Source organism: Myxocyprinus asiaticus, chromosome 6 (assembly GCF_019703515.2).
Source record: "Myxocyprinus asiaticus isolate MX2 ecotype Aquarium Trade chromosome 6, UBuf_Myxa_2, whole genome shotgun sequence".
Taxonomy (NCBI): Eukaryota; Metazoa; Chordata; class Actinopteri; order Cypriniformes; family Catostomidae; genus Myxocyprinus; species Myxocyprinus asiaticus.
Window position 1 is genome coordinate 49917656 of NC_059349.1, and position 27371 is coordinate 49945026.

General features: G+C 39.5%; 1 protein-coding gene across 1 annotated transcript in view; it reads left to right on the top strand.

Moving 5' to 3' along the window:
• Window positions 1-27371, top strand: part of LOC127443146 (dual specificity calcium/calmodulin-dependent 3',5'-cyclic nucleotide phosphodiesterase 1A-like) — a 154430-nt gene that overhangs the window by 101185 nt on the left and 25874 nt on the right. Inside the window, exons 4-8 of the mRNA XM_051701691.1 lie at window positions 17188-17301; window positions 19072-19254; window positions 22593-22659; window positions 24537-24653; window positions 24732-24872. Of these exons, the coding sequence (XP_051557651.1) occupies window positions 17188-17301; window positions 19072-19254; window positions 22593-22659; window positions 24537-24653; window positions 24732-24872 (622 nt within the window). The remainder of the gene's footprint in view (window positions 1-17187; window positions 17302-19071; window positions 19255-22592; window positions 22660-24536; window positions 24654-24731; window positions 24873-27371) is intronic.

Sequence of the window (27371 nt, forward strand, 5' to 3'; positions counted from 1 at the left end):
AACAGTTAAAAAATTATAAATAACACAGAGAACACACTAAGTCAAACATCTTACTGTATTGTGCATAACAAAGGTCAAGTTACGAAATATGAAAAACAGCTAGTTGTCGAAAATACCACTATTGTTTCATAATCGTTTTTGAAATAATGACCGGTTTTATTACACGGAAAATCTTCATTGCATGACCACTCAAGCGGGACTGTGGAGGACGCCAGTCAGTTTATATTGTAATCGAAACAGAGCTACAGCTTCATTGTTATGGAATAAGGTAGTTAGGGACTAGTTGCTACGTTATACAAAGCACAATGTTTTTATAACAAGCGTTTTTCATGCAATGTGCAAACAAGCAAATTCAGAAAGCCAAATTGCAAACATTAAAAAAGTATAAAGTGCGAAACTTACGACTTGCAAATCTTGCAACAATTTGGGTCACGGGGAGTTTGTATCGATCCATCCTTGATCCTTAGCTTTGAAGCAAATCCAGCCTTGTGTTGACCATCGTTGATGAAGCAGTCCGAGCTAGCACAAGCGGCTCTAACGAGGAGATAAATATGGCGGACTGTGCGCTGCTCGCTCAGATTTTAATGAGGGCGGATCTAAGCTACTCGGGCGGATCTCTTCACCAGCCCTGGGCGGTTCCTTTTCCCTTTTGACGTCATAAGGGGCTTCAAACCTGAACTGCTCATTTGGAGACACTGTTTTTATTGATGGGGAAAGGAAAGAAACGAGGGTGTGGTCTTTTACCATATTTTGTGGTTGTCTACACACACTGGGGACACATAATTATGTAAAAAAAAAAAAATTAAAAGTGGATTTTGCATATGTCCCCTTTAAAATAAAGTGTTACCGAAAATGGCTTTTTAATATATAAAAGTAAATGATTACATGTATTCTGTGTGTTTCTGTGTCATAACAAAATGTTGTGGGATGAGATGCGTGATTTTAATACTTGGGTATGTAAGTATTATTGATGCCTGCCTTAGCAAGCACTACTAACAAGAACATAAGCGACAGATAAACTGAGATTTTGTTCTGATTTAAATGGCATACCTTATAAGACCCTTTTCAAGCTACTTTTTTTCTTTTTTTAATCCTTATGGCCCATTATTTTACTTCCTGGAAACACTTTGAAATGCAGAGAAAATGCTGTGATCGACAAATAAATCTCACCACAGAGAGATTAAAAGCACAGCAGATTCACAGGCAGGATGGACAGTGAAGATACACGGTTAAAACTGCTGACAGTAAATGCTCATTTCTATGTAGATTTGAGTGTTCTTCTGCAGGCATACAGTATTTTAAAATAATCACATGGGGTACATGTATGGGTCTGCATATAAATGATGTAAATAGGTCATAAAAATTGAAAAAAACAAAAAACAAGGTGACTTGGGGTTGGGCTCTATTGACCTTGACCAATAAGCAACCAACTAGAACACCCTAGCAACCACATAAAAACCTCTCATAACACCTTAGCAACTGCATAGCAATGACCTGGTAACCACCCACAACATCCTTGAACCATGATTGTGGGTTTTGCATGGGCAAGCATCACTCACGTTTACTTCATAAAATGTAAAATCTAGATTTATTGTTATTTGCTTGATTGTTTCTCATATATTAAACAATTAACAGGCATGCCTACTTAAACACATGCAATATCTTACAAGAACTATACACAAATGAATCCACCCCAGGGATTAAAGCATCTATGATTTCTTGCATTAACTATAAATGCTGAAATGACATTACGTGGTTCATTACACATAACACAGCCGTTCTGAGGGGAAATGTCCACTGTGTTGTGCAAAAAACAAGTTAAATGTTCTCCAAAACAGATGAGCTCTGAGTTTTAAATCGATAAAACCTACCCTAAACTTTAAACCTAAACCTAACAGATAGTTTCATAAAAAGCAAGTGTCAGATAAAAAATCCAATTGCTAAAGCAACCACATAATTTTTGGGTGCCTCTATAACACTTAGCTCACATGTTGATCTGCATGCTCTTCAGGACTCGTACCCCAGTCCTTTGCATCGCAAGTGATCATTTGAGCTACTGTACAATTTGATCATGCTCGAACAAGCTTATAAATAGTTTTGGTTATGTAATGACATTTAGGTTTACAAAAGCATGCACATCCAACGGCAAAAAAGCTCCATGTGGGTGCCCGGCCAAATTAGTATCAGAAAAAGACAGAAAAGTCAGCACACCACGGCTCCAAAATTAGAAAAATGTATTTTAGTGTTCTTACCTAAGGTGACATTTCGAGCCCATGGCTCTTCATCAGACAATCACTGATACCTGACTTTGTCTGATGAAGAGCTGTGGGCTCGAAACGTCACCTTAGGTGAGAACACTAAAATACATTTTTCTAATTTTGTTAGAAATTGGCCATGTTGTGCCAATTTTCTCTCTTATGTAATGATGTTAAAATGTATCACCTTGTAAGTCATGCACTATAGTTAAATTTTGTTGATTTAAAACTCAATAGAGCATAAACCTGATGTTTTGGAGAACATATAACTTGTTTTTTGCTCAACACAGTGGATATTTCCAATCAGAACTGCTGTGTTATGTGAAATGAACCACATAATGTTATTTTAGCAACAAAAATAAATAAATAAAAAAAATAGTCGCCGTTTAGCACCTCTAGTGTTAATTTCACCAATAAACTGCAGCGATACGCACGACAAGCCACATAAAAATAATTTTGCAAAAAATTTTTGTTTATTGATGTGATTCTGTGAGACCAGGTTGAAGATTTCCCCTGGAACTCCTGGACAATACTTCTTTCTTTGTATTCACATCAGCTAAAACCTGCAGCATCCATGAATTTCTCACTCATCTTGACGCAAATTCAATTGAAGTTTCATTAGCCAGAAAACATTTGCTGCCGGGAAAGAACTTTAGCTTGAATATGTCATGAGCAGTCAATGTGAATAGTGGCTTTGCATTGGGAGAGGAAATTAACGGCATGCTGGATCATTCCATGTACAAGATGGAAGCCACTCTATGGGATAATCTCTCTCTCTCTTGTTCCAACCTCTTTTCCCCAGCAGTAAAGGCTCATATGATGGATGAATGAGGTTGGTGTTTAAAGTAATAACTCTTGTGCTTGAAAAATACTGATGGCCATTAGCTCGAGCAAGTTGACTTGAGCCTTGTTGAGCATCCCAGCAGACTGTAGCACTCCTACAGTTCTATTTACATGCTTGTCCTGAACACTACAGTATATACTACATCTTTACATAATACACATTGTAAAATAGGACTGGGTAAAAAAAATCTATTTTTCGATTAATCGCAATCTTCATTTTAATGATCCCGATATCGATTCTTAAAATTACAAGATCAATCTTTTACTCTATGCCAAGGGGACTCATTACGTTGATTGACCAGTCGATCACAGGACAACCGCTGGTTAATCTTGTTTACTGGCCAGAAGGAATAGAGAGTAGAGGGAGAAACTACACAAATAGTCAAGTCATTTTTATTTGTATATCGCTTTACACAACACACATCGTTTCAAGCAGCTTTACAGAAAATCATGCATTAAAAGAAAATGAAACTAATATCTATAAAGTCTTAGATACATCATTGTGTAGTTTGATTAAATACTGTATGAGTGTAAACTGTGTATACAAATTAACAATTAATAATAATTGTATTTAGAACCCCAGTGAGCAAACTGAAGACAACTGTGGCAAGGAACACAAAACTCATAAGATGTTGGTTAATGGAGAAAAATATCCTTGGGAGAAACCAGGCTCACTGTGAGGGCCAGTTCCCCTCTGGCTAAACAGCACGAATGTAATGCCAGTATTAGTTATTTATGTGCAGTGCAAGTCATGGTTTAAAATTAGTAAACTAAGTAAGTGTTAAGGGCCAGTGTTTATACAAAGATTTTGTATGAACTGTAAGATTAATGACCAATGTCTTTGAAGTTCATCCTGGATTAACTGCAGAAGTTCACATAGATGCATTATCCTTTGTTAATTGGCTGATGAAGGCTTTTGTTGGTAATTAATTGATAGTCTATGTATTCCATTTTAAGAGTGTAGTCCATCATTAGATCAAGGTGATGCAGGCAGAGATCAACCAGCAGGTCATTTCGGTGAGGTGTACCTTAAGTCCAAGGTTCAGGCAGTGGCATATGATATATCCCATGTCTTATGCTTGGAGTTGGCATCATTTCAACCTCTGAAGTCCATTTAATAGACTGAAGTGATGTCTGGCTGGCACCGGTTGCATTTAGTCATTGTCACTCAGAGACACTTAGCAGTGGAGTCAGACACCAAGCAGGAACGGAGCTGGATCTAGCCGGCTCTGGTAACCTCGGAATATGAATACAATAATATTAGCGTAGATGCCATTCAATTTTTTTGCAGAGTTATAGATCATGATATATGTTTCTGGTTCCAGCAGACCTAACTAAAGCAGCCTAATTGTGAGTTGATTGATAAATTAGGTGTATGCCTGGCTAAATAGATGAGTCTTTAGTCTAGAATTAAACTGAGTGAGGATGTCTGCATCCTGAACAGTGTTAGGGAGACTATTCCATAGTTTAGGAGCCAAATATGAAAAGGATCTACCTACTTTTGTGGATTTTGATATTCTAGGAACTATTAATAGGCCAGAATTTTGTGATCATAATGAACGGAATATACCATGGTAGAAGGTCACTTAAGTACTGCAGAGCTAGACCATTCGTAGTTAACAAAATTTTACAATTAATGCTAAATTTAACAGGTAGCCAATGTAACGATGATAAAATGGGGCTAATGTGATCATATTTATTGGATCTAGTCAGCACCCTGGCTGCTGCATTTTGAACCAACTGAAGTTTATTTATTTAACTTACTGGACATCCTCCCAGTAATGCATTACAATAATCTAGTCTTGAGGTCATGAACGCATGAATTACATTTTTGGCATCAGCAACAGAGAGCCTGGGTCGTAACTTAGCAACAATTCTGAGGTGGAAGAATGTTGGTCTACAAGCACTGGAAATTTGAAAGTTCTTCACTGTAGAAGACGATGTAACAGTACATCCACCGAGAGTCAAATAATATTTTAGCGGCTTATTTTTAGAGGTTTTTGGTCCAATAATTTGTACCTCTGTTTTGTCAGAATTGAGTAGAATGAAATTTCTGGCAATCCAATCTTTGATTTAATTTATTAACTCTGCTAATTTGGAGAATTGTGAAATTTCATTGGGTTTCAAAATAAATATAAAGTTGGATATCATTAGCATAACAGTGGAAATGTATTCCACAATTCCTGATAATATCTCCTAGGGAAAGCATATATAAGGAGAAAAGCAGAGGCTCTAAAACTGATCCCTGTGGCACTTCATACTTAACTTTTGTTTGATTTGACAATTCCTCGTTTACACATACAAAGTGGTAGCAGTCTGCTAAATAGGACCCAAACCATGCTATTGCAAGTCCACAAATGCCAACATAATTCTCAAGCCTATTCAAGAGAATGTTGTGATCTATGGTGTCAAAGGCAGCACTAAGATCTAAAAGCACTAGAAGAAAAACGCAGCCGCAATCAGATGATAAGAGCAAGTCATTTGTAACTCTGATAAGTGCAGGCCTTATTCCTGACTGAAATTGTTCATATATACTATTTCTCTGTAAAAATGAACATAGTTGGAAAGACACTACCATTTCTAGTATTTTTGACATAAATGGGAGATTTGAAATCGGTCTATAATTTGCCAATATTCCAGGATCAAGCTGTGGCTTCTTATTAAGTGATTTGATAACTGCTATGTTAAAGTTTCTTGGGAAATGTCCTAGAGATAGCGAGGAGTTAATAATATTAAGAAGAGGTTTTGAGATTACAGGGAATACTTCTTTTAAGAGCTTTGTTGGTATTGGATCTAACATTCATGTTGTGGCTTTTGATGTTTTGATAAGTTTTGTTAGCTTTTCATGACCTATGACAGCAAAGGGTTGAAGTTGCTTGTGAGGAAAATTATGAGACACTGTTTTCTGAGGTACTGTGACAGATGATTGCATAAAATCATGAAGTTATTGTGCTGTGACAGAATATCTGGTTCAGTCGAGAATTTATTCCTAACCTATTTAGCTACAGTACAAAATAAACACCTAAGATTGTTGTGGTTATTTTCTATGGGTTTGCTAATATATGCAGCATACAAGAGACGAGGTAATGATCTAAGATGTCATTGCTCTGTGGCAGAATTTCTATAGTATCAACATCAACTTCACATGACAGAATTAAATCTAGCATATGATTATGGCGATGAGTTGGTCCTGTCACATTTTGTCTGACTCCAAGAGAGTTAAGAATATAGATAAACGCTAATCTCAATGTGTAATTTTCACAGGGTCTGTGCAAGTAGGCTCACTGGGGGAAACGCATATTTGCGCAGGCCAGGGGGCCAGCTGTGTGCCAACATGTCTATGCTGAGGGGGGCCTCGGTCAGGGTGTACCAGAGCTGGCAGTGGGAGGATTATTGGGAGGCGAACAGGTGTACCTGTGCCTGTCCAAATCGACTCCAAATCAGCTGGACCACCTGAGGGTGGAGTCTCCACTCTCCCCTGAGGGTAACCTGCCGTGACAGTGTGTCCGCTGTAGTGTTGAGGTTGCCCGGGATGTGAGTGGCTCGCAGCGACTTGAAGTGCTGCTGACTCCAGAGGAGGAGACGGCGGGCGAGTTGTGACAAACAACGAGAGTGCAGACCGCCTTGGCGGTTGACATATGCTACCATTGCCATGTTGTCTGTCCAAACTAACACGTGCTTGCCCTGGATCAACGGCCGAAACCTCCGCAGGGCGAGCAGAATTGCCAACAACTCGAGGCAGTTGATGTGCCAATGCAGTCGCGGGCCCGTCCACAGGCCGGCAGCTGCGTGCCCATTGCAAACAGCACCCCAGCCCATTTTGGAGGCATCTATCGTGACCACGACATGCCTGGAGACCAGTTCTAGGGGAACACCTGCCCGTAGAAACGAGAGGTCGGTCCAAGGGCTGAAAAGACAGTGACAGACCGGCATGATGACCATGCGATGTGTCCCGCGCCACCATGCCCATCTCGGGACTCGAGTCTGAAGCCAGTGCTGAAGCGGTCTCATATGCATCAACCCGAGTGGGGTGGCTACCGCTGAGGATGCCATATGCCCCAGGAGCCTCTGAAAGAATTTCAGTGGAACCGCTGTTTTCTGTTTGAACGCCTTCAAACAGGCCAGTACCGACTGGGCATGCTCGTTCATGAGGAGCGCTGTCAAAGAGACTGAGTCCAACTCCAAACCGAGGAAAGAGATGCTCTGGACTGGGAGGAGCTTGCTCTTTTCCTAGTTGACCCGAAGCCCTAGTCGGCTGAGGTGTGAGAGCACCAAGTCCCTGTGTGCACACAACATGTCCCGAGAGTGAGCTAGGATTAGCCAGTCATCGAGTTGAGAATGCGAATGCCCACTTCCCTTAATGGGGTAAGGGCTGCCTCTGTGACCTTCGTGAAAATGCGAGGAAACAAGGACAGGCCGAGAGGGAGGACCTTGTACTGATACGCCTGACCCTCTAATGCAAACCGCAAGAAGGGTCTGTGTCGAGGTAGAATCAAGACGTGGAATTACGCATCCTTCAGGTCTACCGCCTCGAACCAATCTTGATGCCGGACGCATGCCAGAATGCGTTTTTGCGTCAGCATCTTGAACGGGAGTCTGTGTAAAGCCCGGTTCAGTACTCGCAGGGTCAAGATTGGCCGCAACCCACCAGCTTTTTTCGGTACGATGAAGTATCTCGGCTGGAGGGACAGGCTCTATCGCACCCTTCTGTTGGAGGGTGGCAATCTCCACACGCAAGGTAGCAGCGTTTTCGTCCTTCACCAAGGTGAAGTGGATACCACTGAACCTGGGCAGATGCTTGGCGAACTGAATTGCGTAGCCGAGTCAGACGGTCCGGGCTAGCCATCGCGATGGATTGGAAAGCGCAAGCCACGCATCCAAGCTCCGCGTGAGGGGAACCAAAGGGACTATCTCATCGGACGTACCTGCGGGTGGGGCCTCGTGGCGGGGTGGAGCTCGAGGTGCCACACCATGTTGTGGCCATGCTGAGTTCAGGGACATCGAAGTACTTACCTGGCTCCTTGTGACCACCCCCGGAACAGCCTGGGACGGGGGAGGAAGTGGCCTGTCCTCGTGACCTGTGGATACTGTCACATCGGGGGTGGATTTGTGCCACAGCTGGGCGCTCAGGGGCGGAAGACTGGCGCTGGAGCACCAAACCTGCCAAATAGAGTGGTGGACAGTGGTTGTGATGACGGATATGTGACCCAGGGAACAAGGAAACTGCTCTTGCTGAATTCTTGGGTACTGCAACCACTTGGGCAGGCAGTACAATTAAATGCAAAGGTAACAAAAAGATTCTCCTCCCGGCCCTCGACCGGGGGATGGAGTGGTCTGCTTACCAGCTCCAGAGCAGCAGGTTTCATCGTCCCTGGGTCGCCCATCTCAGGGGCACTTTGAAGCCTTTCACGGGTTCTTGGCGGCCACGTGGCATCTGCTTCCTGTGGTGGGCTCTACGCCAGGGCCGGGCCGAAGAGGCGGGCTGCGGCGGAGCCGGTGCAGTCATCGCAGGGGGACGCCCTTGGCGACGAGCAGACAGGGTTCAGGATCTTGAGCCTGCTGCTCCACCGTCGAGAACTGCTGGGCAAAGTCCTTGACGGTGTCACCGAATAGGCCAGCCTGGGAGATGGGGGCAGCAAGGAACCGTGTCCTGTCGGCCTCACCCATCTCGACCAGGTTGAGCCAAAGGTGGCGCTCCTGGAGCACTAATGTGGACATCGTCCGCCTGGGAGACCACGGTGTGACCTTTGTCGCTCGGAGAGCGAGGTCGGTCGCCGAGCGCAGTTCCTGCATCAATCCCGGGGCGGAACTACCCTCGTGCAGTTCCTTTAGTGCCTTGGCAGACTTGCAGGAGAGCCATGGCATGCAGGGCGGAGGCGGCTTGTCCTGTAGCACCATAGGCCTTGGCCGTCAGAGACGACGTAAGCCCACAGGCCTTGGATGGGGGCTTTGGGCATCACGCCAGGTGGCGGCGCTCTGCGGGCATAGGTGCACCGCGAGTGCCTTTATCCACCGGGGGATTGCTGAATAGCCCTTGGCCACCCCACCGTCGAGGGTAGTGAGGGCAGGGAAGCTGAAAAGATCAGGACCGGGCAGTAAAAAGTGCCTCCCACGACCTTGTCAGCTCTTCGTGCACTTCCGGGAAGAAAGGAACGGGGATGGGGCGTGGCTTTGAGCGGCGCCGCGAGCCCAGGAACCAATCATCAAGTCGCGAGGGTTCAGGAAAGAGGGTTCCCGGCTGCCCGGGAAAGCATGTCGTCATCTCCACATCAGCCTGTGACTGGGCAATTGTCCCCGAAGGGAGGAGCCCAGCTGAGGCTTCCGCGTCCGAGTGGACGAGCCCGCTCTCCGATGCTGTACTTGAGAGCTCATCACTTTCGCGGGTGGCTTGCTTTCTTACAAAGGCAAGCCGCAACCGCATCATTGCCATGGACATGTCCTCGCAATGAGTACATGACCCATCCACGAACGCTGTCTCCACTTGAGCAGTGCCCAGACATGAAAGACAGTGATCGTGACCGTCAGATGGCAAGAGATAACGAGCGCAACCAGGAATAACACACAAAGGAAAGGCATCTTTAAAAAGACGCATCTTTAAAAAGACGTTCTGTGTGTGCCGCTCTTTTAGAGAAATATACTCTTTTAGAGAAATATACTCGTATTTCTGCTGAAGCGCCCAGGGGCATTCTTTGCAGTGCACCAGTGCAGAGGAGGGAGAAGCCGCTAAAGTGCGCCGTCAGATCCAGCAGAGGTGAATGAACAGTCGTGGGAATTCAGCTCAGTGAGCATGACCGTTTGGCTCCGAAGAGAATATCTGAATGAGTGGTTGCATACCAGCTCCTTTTATACCCGTATGTCCGGGGGAGTGGCATGCAAATACCACTCGCCAATTTTCATTGGCCTTTTATCAAAGACCAGAGGTGTCTTGGGCTCCCAAGAGTGACCCCTAGTGTCACTACATCAACACAACATCGAATGAGTGACAGATAGGGAACGGAAATATTTATCAATTCCCAGCACTAGTGTAAAGAGCAGTTATTGAGCAGTTGTCACTTTAATAAGATAATGATTTATGTGACCTAGTCAGAGTGAAACAGGATATTCTATTGAGGAAAAAAAAAAAACGGAATTTGATTTTATTTATCAGAGAATTGGTTGGAACATGAAAATGGGCATTCCATAACCAAATTGGTGGTTGGTGGGTATGGGTTAGTAAAGGAAAAGATGAGAGGGATTCATGAAGTCAAGGTGTCAAGTCTGGCTGTAGAAGTCTGAGCAGGACTGTTTTTCCATCCTGCTCTCACAAGTTTCTGTCTCGCACCCACCTGATCCTACTGAATTTTACTCCATGTTAACCCATTCTCTGCCCACAATGATTTTCTTCCCTACCACTTCCATTCCTGCAACATTTGACTCCATTAAGATAAATTTCACTCCAATTAAAGTTCTTGTAAATATAGAATTGTAGTGATTGAAAGGAAAATACTTCTAAGAAGTAGATGGAAAGCATAGGATTAAACTTAGAATCGCTTTCAATATGAAACAAGAGATCCTAAGACCTTTAGAGCAAGTAAAGTTATTTATTAAGTTACAACGCACTGTTCTGCGGGAGAGGCCACGTAAGACTGTCTCCTTGATCAGCTGCTATGTTTCCTTCTTATATCCTGATCAAGATATTGTTAACATTTCAAAGAGAAAGCAATCAGAGTGGGAGGCAATCACTGAGACAATTGAAAGAAACCAAAACCTTATATGCAAATATATTGCTGTATACAGAGGGAAATGGTCACGGGTCTTGAGGGGGAGAGGCAATATTACCTTGCTCTCCTAAACCTATGATCAAATGAAAGTCTTCAAATAGTATTACAGAATATCCAAACATTTCCATATACTTCACCACATTTCTATTTAGTTTGTAGGCTGTAAAATGAGACCAAACATGACAAGTTTATCAACTGAGACACAGAAGTTGTTATTACAGTGAGAACAGTGAGAAAGGTTAGTCCTGTAGCCAATTGGTCACAGATTTCACGAGTGTTTGGCGGGGGGAGTGATCCTATCTGCTCTCCCAGATTGGATCACCCTATTTTGACAATAAAAGATGCCACAGTCCTTAATATGCATATAAAAGTGACATGCACACTAGTCTGGTGCTACTGTGTGATGTGAAGGAGATATCCAGTTCAAATGTATAATCCAGAGAGACCACCATTTTGCTCAGCCCTACAACGGGAATGACAACGAGACTGTGAGGGATCGATGTACAGTCTCTTCAATGGGTTGTACATTTGTTTAAAGTATTTTTGGATTGTTCCGATGACGAAGCATTGAAATTATATTTTTCCAAGAAATTTCAGCCGTCAAAATACTCCAGACAACATGAGATGTGGAAAATTTGAACTTTTTGATAGCTTCATACAGTGCATGTCATTGAAGAGACGGTAAGTGGCACTACTGTGAACAAGGTCTATAGCAGATGTTATGCCATTGGCCAATTTATTTTTGAGGGATCTTTAAAGCATGAAATAGATTTTTCTTTGTGTCCTCTTTTGACATCACAGCTCAGGATAGTCGCTAGTGAATTTTGAATTGATAATAATAAAAATAATATAAAATCAATTAATTTAGATGTTACCAAATGAAGCAAATTTTTTAGGTTAACTGACAAAACATTTTTGACATTGCAAGACAAGGCTTAAGAAACTTGGATGCCACAATCCCAGACTTTGTTCCAGCAAGATTTTATGAGGATTAAATGGCTGAATAAACAATATATTAAGGGGAGAGAGTGGGATTTTATCCATACAGTAAATGCAAATCCTACACTCTGGATCTGAGTTTGGCTGAGCTATTTTAATCTGCTGAAGTTTTCTATGGAAAGATTTAACTTTGGTTAGCTTGATTGGCAGACGCTGACATGTGCGGTTGTTTTCATCCAATCAACCATCAGGTTCCACCTACATGTCTTAAGACAGCTGTCAATCCCAGCTTTGTGTGCTGAATGATAAGGACAGCTATTGTTGCTGTTATTCTTTATTGACAGCATTTCCTGCATGGATCTCAAACACTGGTTTGTCACAACATACAAAGCTTGCATTTTGTACGTTTTAAATTAGTGTTGCTTCCTACGGCTAGCATGACTATTAATATTGCTCATATTTAAGGTTTGGGATTTGAACAACCCACCTAGCCCTAACTATGCAACTTTGGCAAGTACCTCATCCCACACTGTTTTCTGCTACAGACAGAAATCAGTTAAATCATATAGAATCTTAGGAATTTTATCACTTCTGAGACAAAATTGATAACTAAGAACTCCTTTAACCTTCAGAGACCCGAGTGTAACTGCTGTGTGCATTTTCCATTTTCCTTTTTGATTTGTAACTAGTAGCACCTAATAAACATAAAAAAAAAAATGTGTGGACAGCGGGACTAAGCTGTGAAATTTTAATTAATACCAAGCTATAGAAAGTCAGATTTTTTCAGTTTATGTTTCCAGTGGTTAATTAGCATAATACATTCTAAAGTAATGGCCAGCATCATCCAATCACTGTCAACCATGTAAAAATGATAAATTCTGAATCTATGTACTGATTACCATTGCCATGTCTGCCAAACATGCTGAGTGGTACAAACATCATCTGCAGCCTGAAACTATAGGATGCTCCCTTGTTCCCTATTTACTGATTGACTTAACCTCCGATGTGCTATCTGTCTGCAATGGTCTCAGAACAGTTTGAAATGCACCTTATTTTCATCTGTTGCATATAGCGAAGCCAAAATACGACATCTAGGCATGTGGACGTGGGGTCGCACGAGGTTAAATCACCTGAGCTGTGAACAAGCAACCTCTGAGCAATAACATTTTCCTCTGGGCTAACAAAAGAGGAAATGTTAGTGCTTGCATTATTTACCCGACTAGACGAGTCATATATAGTTTGATTGAGGCTTTGTTATGAGTGTGATTTGAAACCAGGTGTCGGGATATACAGACCCGTTAGGTCGTGTTTGCTCTTATCTGCAGGCAGCTGTCAAAAAGTTGAGAGGAAAATGTTAATCTCCCCCTGTGATTGCATTGACCTCAAGGCATCAATGACACTGTCACTGTGTGGATGTCATGGTGACAGCCGCTCATCCTCTTACTATAGCTCAGGGTATGACATCACTGGTATCAACATGTGCTGGTGGATACATAGGACACATCTTGATTATGCTGGACTATAACAATAAGATACAAATTTAACATATAAATGTGAGATATATATGCAAATATGATCCTTTTTAATCTTTGGGAAATTATCAGTAAGCGTAATGTTTGTCTGACAGTCCCCAGAGGATTATGTGAAGGGAGAAAGGGTCAACACAGAGAGATCAAATCACTGTGACTACTGTATGGTCAGAATGGAATTCTAGCATACTGCACTGCATTCTATTTTGTTGCATAATAGCGTTTCACACACAATTTCTTAAAGAAAATTTCTTGACTGTGGCAAAGTTTCTGACAATTTATATTACGTGTCTCCTTAAACGCATTGTTGCAGTTCCGAAATGAAATGTCCACTGAGTGGCGCTAAAAGTGAGTTAAATGTTCTCCCAAACATGTTACGTACAATGCGATACATACAACTAGCCACATAAATATAATTTTGCACAAATTTAAATATAGTTATGTGTTTTTATGAAACCAGGTTGAAAATGTGTGAAACAGTAAGTGACATAACAGGGCTCTACAGTGCGAGCAAGTGAAAATTACTGTGTGCGAATGTGGAAAATAATTTGGCTGCAACAGTGCAAGTGACATCTGAACTTATGAACCTAAATAGTACCATCAGAATAAATACCCCCTTATGCAAATAACATTATATAAATTATACTTTTAAAATTGTTTTTATACTAGTTAGTTTTACAGAATATACCTAATATACATAAGACAACACTCGTGCAGGCGTGCTCTCTCTTTCTCAAGCAGCATAGGCATAGGCACATACTTCTTGCTTGCTTTTTATCTGTCAAAATGATGGACAGTGTTTGAATTATCCTATCAATGTATAAATATCCTATCAATTATCCTCTCCAGCCAACCCTGCTGTTGAACACAACATCACCGTGCAGCTGGGTACAACTACAGTAACGCCTTCCAAATCGGTCAGAAATCTAGCGGTAACCATCGACAACAGACTAAATTTCACAGACCACATCTCAAAGACCCGCAAGATCATGTAGATTTACACTCAACAATATCAGGAAGATAAGACCCTTCCTCTCTGAACATGCCACACAACTTCTTGTTCAGCCACTTGTCATAACTAGACTGGACTACTGTAAAACTCTCATTGCAGGTCTCCAAGCATGTGCAATTAGACCCCTGCAAATGATCCAGAATGCAGCAGCACGTCTGGTCTTTAATGAACCAAAGAGAGCGCATGTTACACCACTCTTTGTCTCTCTTCACTGGCTGCCGGTTGATACACATATCAAATTCAAGGCTCTGATGCTGGCATACAGAACATTCACTGGGTCTGCTCCAGCATACCTAAAATCATTTATGCAGAGCTACGCACCCACTAGAAGCCTGAGGTCGGCTAAGGAACGTCACCTTGTTGTACCAACACAAAGAGGCACCAAAACACTTTCCCGGACTTTCAGCTTCATCATACCACGTTGGTGGAATGACCTTCCCAATTCCATCCATGAAGCTGACTCACTCTCTGTCTTCAAAAAACGACTAAAAACACATCTTTTCCATGAGCACTTAACCAGTCTTTTTTTTTTTTTTTTTTAATTCCTGTTGCACTTTATTCTGTTTTGAATACTATTCTGATGCTAGTGAAACTTTGTAATACAGCACTGTTCATACCACTGTCTCCTTAAGATGATTCGCTTATGTTTTTCCTCTTTTGTAAGTCGCTTTGGATAAAAGCGTCTGCCAAATGAAAAAATGTAAATGTAATATTTCTAAATTTGGTAAATGACGAATATCTTAAAAACGTGGGATGCGAGACACTGAAAAAGTAGCGATACCCAGCGCAATGATTAAAGATGGTCATCTAGCGCATGTTTACATAAAAAAATCAATTACAAAACAGCATATACAAATGCAAAAATAGGTATCTTCTATGAAGAATGTGAGGTATTTTATGTGTGTGACAATGCGTCGTAGGAAATATATTGGTAACATTTTATAATTACTTTATGGAACAACATTAACAAGCTTTAATATTGCTTTACAGATTATTAGTTGAAACTACAGTACATTCAAAATGTTTTATTAATGTCCAGTATTTTCATATATATTTGAATGTAGGGCTGTGCAGATACAATCAAATATTGATACATCGCGATACTTTTCTCATGATATTGAATCGATACTTTAGATCCATGTATCGATATTTATATTAAACTATTTGTGTATTCATATCCTGTAAACACACAAAAAAGTTGGCACACTGTTACTTCCAAATCTATTGAATGAGCTCACCAAGAGACAAAAATGTTATGTTTTGAGCTACATGCTCTTCACCAGACATCAGTATATAACTGAAATATACCAAAATGAATTGGAATTGAAATTGGAATTGATTCGTAATCCCATCGTAACATGTCGAATCGTGACGTGTATTGCAATACGTATCTTATCGTGAGGTGCCAGGTGATACACAGCCCTATTTGAATTTTTATTAACTATTAGTACTGTAAGTTAAGATGATAAATATATTTTTATTTATGAGATGTTCATAAAGGTGATCAGTCAGGACTGATGTTGTTTGTTAACTGAAAAAATGTTTTACTTGGAAAAAGGTTTATCAGAGATGTCCTTTGTTATGTATCAAGTATATCATTTGTTTCTGAATTCTTTAGTAATTCTTAATGCCTGCTTGTGCATCTGTATGTTGTGTTGTGACACAAACAGTGAAAAAAAAAAAAATCTCTTAGGGACACGAGCACTCCAAAAAATAAAATAAATGTTAGCGTAAAGCCCTGCATAAGCAACAATTTCAACAGTAGTATGTACTATCTTTGTCACATGACCTCACTATGTTGCATAATTTTGTTATTATTAATTTTTTCCCCTTTTTCACACAATTTGGAATGCCCAATTCCCAGTGTGCTTTTAAGTCCTTGTGGTCGAGTAGTGATTCACCTCAATCCAGGTGATGGAGGATGAATCCCAGCTGCCTCCACATCTGAGACCATCAACCCTTGCATCTTATCATGTGGCTTGTTGAGCGCATTGCCACGGAGACATAGCGTGTGTGGAGGCTTTACGCCATCCGCTGCGGCATCTGCATTCAACTCACCATGCGCCCCACCGAGAACGAACCACATTATAGCAACCACGAGGAGGTTACCCCATGTGACTCTACCCTCCCTAGCAACCAGACCAATTTGGTTGCTTAGGAGACCTGGCTGGAGTCACTCAGCACGCCCTGGGATTCGAACTAGCGAACTAGCGAGCTCCAGGGGTGGTAGCCAGCGTCTTTTACCATTGAGCTACCCAGGCCCCACTATGTTGCATAATTAATTCTGCAAATGGCATCCATCATCACGGAAATAAATACTGTTACCAATTTTAACAAATAACTTATGGCCAATGCCGATATTTTGCCACTTACCTTATTTTGTCATCAGATTACTGTTTTGCGTAGGAATTGTGTTTTAAAAATGTACAAAGTACAAAAGCACATTGACATAAGACACATCGAGGAGCGTAGAGCATTTGATTGTTTTGATTTGAAAGTCTTTCCTGGAGGAGGGATATTGACGATGGGTTTGATAAGATTAACGGCTTAAGTTAATCAATTGGCCTTAAAAGCTCAATTAAATAAGTACAATCGAAAGACAGTCTTCTATCACCATGACAACTCAATTACTTCTGAGCCTCCCTAACAAAAATATTTCATTCAATATATCAAGATTTGTTTTCTTTTTTTCTTTTTTCAGCAAGGGAGGGAAATGCAATATTGATCTTTATTTTACAGAATCAAATGCTTCATGTGGCACGCTGATATCGGCTGGTACTCTCAGATAATTGCAGACTTTCAATTGTGTTGTTAGAATTAATGTATGAGTATTTGATTTGCTTTTTCAGATTACGATGTTTGGTGAAACAGTTGGAGAGGGGAGAGGCGTCTCTCGTAGATCTAAAGAAAAACCTGGAATACGCTGCCTCTGTTCTGGAATCAGTCTATATTGAAGAAACAAGGTAAAGTATAGAATTTAGTTTTTTAATATATACACCCAATATACTGTATACTCCTCAATGCAAAAATGTGAAATGTAACCCCATAAAATATTAAAACAATTAATAAGCATTGGTTATGTGTGAAATGAAATACTAGCATACTGCTTGCTAGATTCAGTGCAGTACATACCGTATACTGTGTACAATTGTTTTAAAAGGATGTAAAAAGAATGCTGTATGTAACAAGTGTTTCAAACAGTAGTATGCTACATTATTACATGACTTCACTACATTGCATGTTTTATTCAGTAAAAGTTTTCAAGTCATCATCTCTGAAATAGAAACAGTTATTAGGCATTTTTTAATCCAACTTTGTGTAAAAACGTCTTAGCTTTTGGCAGTCCAATCAAATAATGTGTCAATTAGATGTTAAAAATCAAATAGTGTCTTAGTTGCCAGTTTGTTCATCATACTGGAAATGGGTGCACAATTAAGTGCTTTGCATTGTGATATACAGTACCCATCAAGGTGTGTTCTGGTTGAACTGCACATTTAATCAAATGTAGTAGGATATCCTGAGTATTCCACATTGCATACTGTAGACAATTTCCTTTTTTTCTTTAGTTTTCATTGTGAAATTTGTCATGAAATGGACATGTTTTTGTAATATTCAAATCTCTATTGTGTAGAAGATCATGACTGCAGTGTTGAGATCACATAAATAAACACCTGCACTAAGAAAGGAGACAGAAATCATCCTTGACAGTGCCATTTCATTCCCGCTCAATTATGGTATTTAATGTCTCTGCAGGAAGATGTGGCATCCCGTCATGACACTTGATTGCCACTAATATCTTTACACTTTAATGAGTGAAATATAACAGCTGTGAAAATCTAGATGCCAGAAAAGATAAGATAAAAGCTTATGGAAATATGTAATCGGACCATCATCCCAGACTGGAATTAAGACAAGCCAAACCAGAGAGACCACCAGTCTGATCTGATCAGATTCCCATTCCCTATGTGATTTATGACGGTTGTGGATTAATCCATTACAAAAGCTTATATATGGATTCACAGATGTTATGACACAGTTTTACACTGTTAATGCTAAGATGTTTGTAGTGATATACTATCAGACCGTAAAGGAATAGTTAACCCAAAAATGAAAATTCTCTCATTGTTTACTCACCCTGATGTTGTTTCAAACCATTATGAATTCCATCAAATTTAATTGAGCAATCTTTACTAAATATTTCAAGTTTTATTAATTTAATTTTGTTAAAAAATGTTAAAATTTGGCTAAAATATTTTTTGGAGAGTTGACAGCCCCAGTCCCCATTCACATTTATTGTATGGAAAAGAGTGGCCATGATATTCTTCAGTAAATGTGTGTTTCACAGAAGAAAGTCATATGGGTTTGGAACAACATGAGGCTGAATAAATGTTGACAGAATTTTCATTTATTGGTGAATTATCCCTTAAAGCCTTTACCTTATTTACAATACATGTTAAAGTGAACATACTATGTTAGGGTTAGGGTTAAGGTTAGGTTAGGGTTAGGGTAAGGGTTAGTAACTATTATTAGGGTTAGAATTATTATCACCATAACTGGGCGGATGAGTGATTGATGAGTCTTAAACCAGTGGGTCTTGGCTGGGGCTTCTATCACAGTTTAGCTTAATTATAAATAGTCGTTTATCCTACCTGTAAGACATGATATTTTAGTGGTTGAATGTACAATGTATGCTGACAGAATAATGTATCTTTCTTTCTTTCTCTCTCTCTAAGGCGATTGGTCGATACAGAGGATGAGCTCAGTGACATCCAGTCAGATTCGGTGCCGTCAGAAGTCCGTGATTGGCTGGCCTCCACCTTCACGCGGCAGATGGGGCTGATGCTGCGACGAACAGAGGAGAAGCCGCGTTTCCGCTGCATTGTACATGCAGTACAGGCTGGGATATTTGTGGAGAGGTGGGGTCATGAAATATAACATTTTTGATTAACCCCTGAATGTCTGGTACATTTTTGGGCTGCCGCCTGCAATTTTTCACTCTGCCAAGATGGCAACCAATACTGGAAAATTCTTTTTTTTCTCTATCTCCTTCCATCTCAAAATGCCAATCTGAAATGTAGGTGGCGCTCTAATGCATTTTAGCCCTCACAGATGTGCTATATTTAATGCACCACCCCCTTTGTTTTATTGAGTACCTCGGCCTCTGTGGACTAGAAGCTCAATCTAGGTGTCATTAAAAATCCGAGATTCTGCCTTTTGCGATGATATAAAACATTTTATCACTAAAAGTTGAAAACATATTTTTCCAAAGATTTGATTAGCATGCTTTTCCAACTGGACTGAATATTTTGTTTGGACATCTTTGATATAGCATTGGATTATACACCCAAGCAAGGTCACAGACAAGTAAATAATAACTCATTTTGTAGAGAACTGCCTAAGGTAAAGCAGATATAAAGTTATTGGCTACTTGGGGCTTACATCTTCATTGATCAGCACATATATGATGGGCGCATATTTAATGTGTGATAGAAATCATATTTCATTTTGTGATTCTTTTGAAAATCTTTCAAACTGTGGTATAAGGGCAACAAAAGTATAAGAATAAGAGCTTTTGTTTGATGTATGTCTTGTTCATTTAAGTGCTATTTGAAATGTTTTTATATTCACATTAATATTTCTACCACATTACCTCTAGGTCATGCTTATTTGCAACACGGATGTTTTCAGCCCTTATTTTGTTATTTTATGTTACATAAATGCAAAATTGATGGTATTCTATGAAAAGTTCAGATTCTAAGACTTTTGTTTCCAGGGACTTTGACGTTTTAAGCTTAAATTTATTTTGCGATATAGCGCCCCCATATGGACCCGCCGATGGGAACCCGATCATAACATAACTTTAAATGGCACTCAAACTAAAATAAAAACTAAACTTAAAAAAGAAAAAAAAAAGAACACAGAGTGAAAACTATACTAAATTGGAATTAAAAATGTAAAAAATAAATAAAATAAAAACAAAATTAAATTAAATATAATAAACTATAATTACCCTGATACTTAGTGTTAGAGGTTAACATACTCTAGTGTGTAAATTTTCCAGTTCATACGGACGATTCACATCCATCCTAATGTTGAGAACAACAGCACTCTTGCTCATGTGATCTCTTGTGAGGCCACGTCCACACTAATCTATTTAAGTTTGAAACCTATGTTTTCAATTTCCTTACATCATTGTTTTTCAGAATATGTGGTTATGGAGAACATTTTCGAGGGAGGAGGAAAACAAAGTTCCAGTTTGGATGTAAGGCATAACACTACCAAAATCAATGCGTTTTTAAACTAAAATGGATTAGATTGGACATGGCCTTAATTATACAATACATCATTTTTTTAAAATCTTTTTCTGGTGTTTAGGAATGCTTGTATCTATCCTACTTACTCCTTATTATTACTTCAATGTAACTAGACAGGCCCACCTGCTGAATACGGAAAAGGTGTTTTTGATGTGGAAATGTGGGCAGTTACAGTACGTTAAGGTATCCATGGTTGGGGCATAGCAACTTTTTCAAACTCAAATTATGAATAACAACATTTTCAAAATATCAAAGTACTAAAATAACATCTAGATCCAATTTTCCACCTTTAAAACAATGCAGAACTGAACACAAACAGGCATCTCCCAGTGCCCATTAATCAATGGCTGCTACATTTACACGCACCCTCACAATGCGATTATAATGCGATTAAGGCAATACTGCGATTGAACTGTTGCTCATCTAAACAAAATATTGCGATTATGCTTATAATCAGAGTAATGATAATTGCAGTAAGATATGTGGAATACTCCTATTTTAATCACTTTATACTGGCATGTAAACACTTTAATCGCATTGTTCCACTCTGACCGAAGTGCGCCTGCACCAGTGCTGCAGACAGATCATGTTCCACTCAAGCACAGGTTCGAAAACATTGCAAAAAAGAAGCCGCACTTACTTTTCGGCTTCATGTAAAGTGGCGGTTCTATGTGCCATTTTCCAGCAGTGGTGCTCCCCCATCTACAGCCCCGCCATGGCAAAAGCAAACGTATTTTCCTGAGTTGTGAATGTTCGTTTGCAGTCTGAATTGAATGTTGGGGAGATAAAAGACCATATGCTGCAAAATAATGGGAAGGAAACACGTCTTTGAAATGAGTTTGTGCTCACGAGTGAAACACAACAACATCCATCGCGTGTATTCCGATTCACACACAAATGATTCTTATGAACAGATTCTTTTTAGTGAATCAAAACAGACAGCTCATCCAGTGTAGTCGAAAGTGACACAATTAGTGGTTCTTGGTCTCAATGGGGTGCTCGGTAAGTTGTGCATGGATCGCAGAGAGTAGCATGAGCCTCCACATGCTGTAAGTCTCCGGTGTCATGCACAGTGAGCCACTTGATAAGATGTGCGGATTGACTGTTTCAGAAGTGGAGGCAACTGAATCTTTTCCTCCGCCACCCGGATTGAGGTGAGTAACCACGCCACTACGAGGACCTAATAAGTAGTGGAATCGGGCTTGTCAAATTGGGGAGAAAATGTATAAAAAAATAAAATTAAAAAAAGATTCACAAACTGACTGACTAATTTTCCTTATCCCAAGCTGTATTTAAAGAGACATATCTGCAACAAGTAGTTTTTTGTAATAAATATCCAATTATAAGAAAGCATTAAAACATCGCATTTCTCAGCAAATAATCAGAGTAATGGCAAGTAGCATGTAAACGGGATTGAAGTGGTTGGCCCAAGTCATGTAAACATCTTAATCTAATTATTCCTTATATTCTGATTATTGCAGTAATCAGAGTGTTGGTGTACATGCAAATGTAGCCAATGAATCAGTTGGCATGCTCTCTAGTACCTTTTTCACACCAGGCAAAATTAAACTCCTCTTCTTTGAAATGATTGTAAATCTATGCATTGAGCGCAGAGTGAGTCAGCGTACATATGCTTCATACATCATCCTTTTGACAAGCTTGAATTACAACCACATTTCCACAGTTCTTTCTCTCTCTCTCTCTCTCTCTCTCTCTCTCTCTCTCTGCTCTGTCATCCGTTGGCATCATTTTATTAAGTTCTAATGCATTTCAGGCAACACTGCACAAATAAATTTGCTCTGACAAACCATTTTATAAACCAGATTGCCCTCTACATTTAATGTTTTGGGGGTTTGAAGGTGAAGATTATAGTATTGTGTTTGGAGTGCCTGCGGTCTGTGCAGTCGCATTCACTTGATGTTTTTATCTCATTCTAACAGAATGTACCGGCGAACTTCAAACATGGTGGGACTGTGTTACCCTCCCTCTGTCATAGCAGTGCTTAAGGTGAAACTTAAACACACACACACACACACACACACACACACACACACTTTTCCCTTTGTATAAACATTTTTCTTTTTTCAGCTTCTCTCTCTGTTTCTCACTCCAACTATGTAAAAAACGCATTTGAAAATAAATACTTTTTACTCTTAAAGGAATAGTTGACCCAAACATGAAAATTATGTCTTCATTTACCCACCCTCATGCTGTTCCAAACCCATATAACTTTTTTCTTCCGTGGAACACAGAAGTGTAGACTATCCTGGCTGCTCTCATCCATACAACGGAAATAAAAATAAACATGGACTAGGGTTTTCGAGTTCCAAAAAAAAAAAAAAAATCACCATAAATTAGTCCATACTACTTGTGTTATATATTTCAAGTCTTTTGAAAATATATGATAGCTTTATGTTGTTATTTGCTGAAAATCTTTGCCTCGACCACAATTAATAATTATTATAATAATAATGAATTATTAATAATTATAATTAATGAATTATTAATATTTATAATTAATTAATTATTAATATAAATTAATAAAAGGTGTTATAGATAATTTATTGATAATTTATAATAAAATGTATATATAATAATTACAACATCTCAAATATCGTCAAATCTCATCAAAGACAATTATGTCTTAAAGGAATAGTTCACCCAAAAATGAAAATTCTCTCATCATTTACTCACCCTCATGCCATTCCAGATGTGTATGACTTTCTTTCTTCTGCAAAACATAAAATATTTTTAGAAGAATATTTCAGCTCTGTAAGGTCCATACAAAGCAAGTGAATGGGTGCCAAAAATGTGATGCTCCAAAAAGCATATAAAAGCAGCATAAAAGTAATCCATAAGACTCCATGAGTTAAATCCATATCTTCAGAAGTGATATAATAGGTGTGGGTGAGAAACAGATCAATACTTAATTCCAGTTTTGCTAGAAATTCTTATTCCTGCCCAGAAGGGGGCGTATGCATGTTGAATGTGAATCACCAAAAACACAAGAGGAAGAATGTGAAAGTGGAAGTTATAGTGGAGACTGACTGAGCAGGGAGCAGAATTTATAGTAACAATTGACAAAAATATTGATCTGTTTCTCACCCACACCTATCGTATCGTTTCTGAAGACATGGATTTAACCACTGGAGTCATACTTTTATGATGACCCATGTGATTTTTGGAGCTTCAAATTTTGGCACCCATTCACTTGCATTGTATGGACCAAAAGAGCTGAGAAATTCTGCTGAAGAAAGAAAGTCATAAACACCCGGGATGGCATAAGGGCGAGTAAAAGATGAGAGAATTTTCATTTTTGGGTGAACAATTGCTTTAAGTAACATAATATAGCATAGTCAAGTATGGACAACTTTTATGATGCTTTTTTGTCATTTATGGAGCTTGGCAGCCCCTGGTCATAATACTAGAGGTAGATTGGAAAATAGTAGTGTGGACATTCTTTAAAACATCTCCTTTTGTGTTCCAAAGAAGAATGCCAGATGGGTTTTGAACATCTTGAGGCTTAGGCCACATCCACACAAATCCGGTTTTCCAAAGTTCGAAAAAACATTTTTTTTCGATGGAGGAACACCCTGTACCACTGTGGATGAGAGGCGTAAACGTAGTGAAATTAATGCATTTTCAAACGGCAATATATTGGCGTGGACGTGGCCTTCGTAGATGATGATAAATAAATTAAATAAATAACTCTGGAGTGAACCAAGGGCATAGATTTGGGGATTTGCAGCATGAAGCATTTACATGTTTTCATTGATCATGGTATAAATAATATTCCTTTAAAAGTCTATTACCGCTATACACGAGAACCGTAAATAGTTTATGCTGTATCTGAGTTTGTGTCTCTGTTTTTTTTTAATGCTCAGAATGTGGATAAGTGGTCTTTTGATGTATTTGCTCTGAACGATGCGAGCGGCGAGCACGCGCTCAAATTCATCTTTTACGAGCTCCTCACCAGATACGACCTCATCACTCGCTTCAAGGTGAAGGAAATCTTCTGAAGTGTGAGGTTATGCCTGTGATGGTCTACATCATGGTTTATAACGTTGTATTTCCGACAGATCCCCATCTCAGCGCTGGTCTCGTTTGTGGAGGCTCTGGAAGTAGGTTACAATAAACATAAAAACCCTTACCACAACCTGATACATGCAGCTGACGTCACACAGACGGTGCACTACCTGCTTCTCAAGACAGGGATGGTGGTAAGCTCTAACATACTTAAAGGGATAGTTCACCTAGAAATGGAAATTCTATAATAATTTACTCACCCTCATGTTGTTCTAAACTCATATGACTTTTTTTTTCTTCTGTGGAACACAAAATGAGGTGAATGTTAGCCTCAGTTACATTAACTTTCATTGCGTCTTGTTTGGCATACAAAGTAAATGGTGATGGAGACTGAACATTTTGCCTAACATTGCCTTTTGTGTTCCATGGAAGAAAGGGTTTTCATTTATGGGGGAACTATACCTTTAAATGCCTGCATTGTAAAAATTTGTACTTACTGTACACTGATACATCATGTTTGCATTATTTCTACTCTGATAATGTAGACAGCTTCTTATTATTATAATTCTTACAATGGCTGCGAACCAGTTTTGTTGCATCGCATTGTGCTACTCATTTTCAGTGTAGACATTAGGGCTGGATATCAGCAACCACCAATTGATACGCATCACAATACATTTGGCACAATTCAATATATTGCGATACATGCAAAATTATGTGTATAGATGAAATTACTCTTACGTCATGTTTTTTGAGCATCAGATTTCAATGGTGGATATGGCAGTGCTGCAGTTTTAATAATCTAAGCATTATATAATATAATAATGATTTTTGATGTTAATAAAAGTTAGTGCAAAGGATGTACAGTGAAGTTATTGTACAGTGAAGAAATTATGAAGGTTCTTTCTGAATTATCGGAAAAACAAGTTTTAACTTTGTTCAATAGGCCTGTATGATAATGACGGACATGTAGCAAGTTGATGAATATACATCCACACACACTTAAAACACTTCTAAAGCCTGAGAAATGTGGCATATGAAAATAAGAATTACCATCAGATATACAATATGTGTCTTTACTGCTTAAAACATTAACCCACATACAGTAAATAATAATATCTGACTTCAGTATCATCATATTCCACGTTAATAACAGCCGTTTTCAATTTAACAGTTGTTACTTATTGCATTCAAAATAAATGCAAAGACATTATTTTAGCAGTATGACATTGATGGTTTTCCAAACTGCATTTTTGGGAAGGGGATGCCACCCAAAGTGTCATTCCAAACGAAAGTAAGAAAACTCACAAAGGGCCCTTCCACTAGACTGTTAGCGAAGGGTACATTCATATGGTAATGCCATGCTCCCTTCAGAGTGCCCACACCAAGAGCTTGGAGTGAGTATGGCATTGGGATGATCACTTTCGATTGGAATTTGCCCATTATTTTTATTTGCATATCCTTTCACAAACAGTAGCCTATGCATTGCGATGGTGGACCTTCCCATTAGACCTTCCATGGTATATAAGATCATTGTTAGATCATATTTGGCCTCATATCTGTCACAGCTACATTTATTGAAACTGCACTTTGAAAAATCGGAATATCGCAAAAACAATCTGCATATAAAGCAACGTTTCCATCCCATGAGTTCAAGAGAACAAAAACGTCACTTCCGAGGAAATTGGCACAAAATATATAAATATATAAAAATGGAAGTTGAAGCTGTTGCATTCAGTGTAACAAATGACTTGCGGTTTAGAGCACGCAGACAAAATACTCTCAAGAACCTTATGTTTGCTAGCCTTCAGCGGCAGATGTCTTGTATCTGGGAACGGAAGCATGCCAGACAGTTCTAGGAGGTAATAGTAGCCAATCATTTTCAGGCTCATTTCTGTGTTTCCATCCAGCAGTTTTTATGCCATATCCTAAGATTTGCATGGAAATATGTGGATGCAAACCCAGCAACTGAGAAACGCAGATTTCAGAGTTTGTGCTTTAGTCGACGTGCTTTGAACTGTTAGACATGATATAAATATGAATACAAATATTGATATAGGGATCTAAAGTATTGATACAGTATCGTGAGAAAAAGAACAGCAATATATTTGATTGTATTGGCAAAGCCCATCTTGATAATGTCCCTGTGACGACATATTGAAATCTCTGGGCAATAACTGCACAGTTCTATCCCACAGACACAAACACATATACCAGCCTAAACACTCATACACACATTGAGCTTATATTTAATGAGCAATCACCAGGTTATTCATAAAATGCAACCCCTAAAGAGATAAATAATTCAATATAGAGTGAGAATCATCACGCTGTTTACTGAAATGAGGATCTTAACATCTCAAAGCCCAAAATCACATTATCTTCAATAACTTATCATTACAACACAAGTAATGCCTCCATACACACAGACTCAGACACGTCTCTTATCAAAATGCAGGGCGCCTCTCCTCTTTACGTTTTAGTGATGGTTCTAAACGCACGACTCAAGACAAATGTGGCGAGACTGTATCATTTTACAGTGCCAAATTGCCGTGAACTTGCTTGCAGAGTCTCTTTATTAGATATTAAATATTAAGGTGAAACTCCTGAGGGAATGTAGGGTGGCTGGCACAGACTGAACGCAACAACATGCAACTGGGCACTTAGGGAACTGAGGTTCATTTAACATTTAG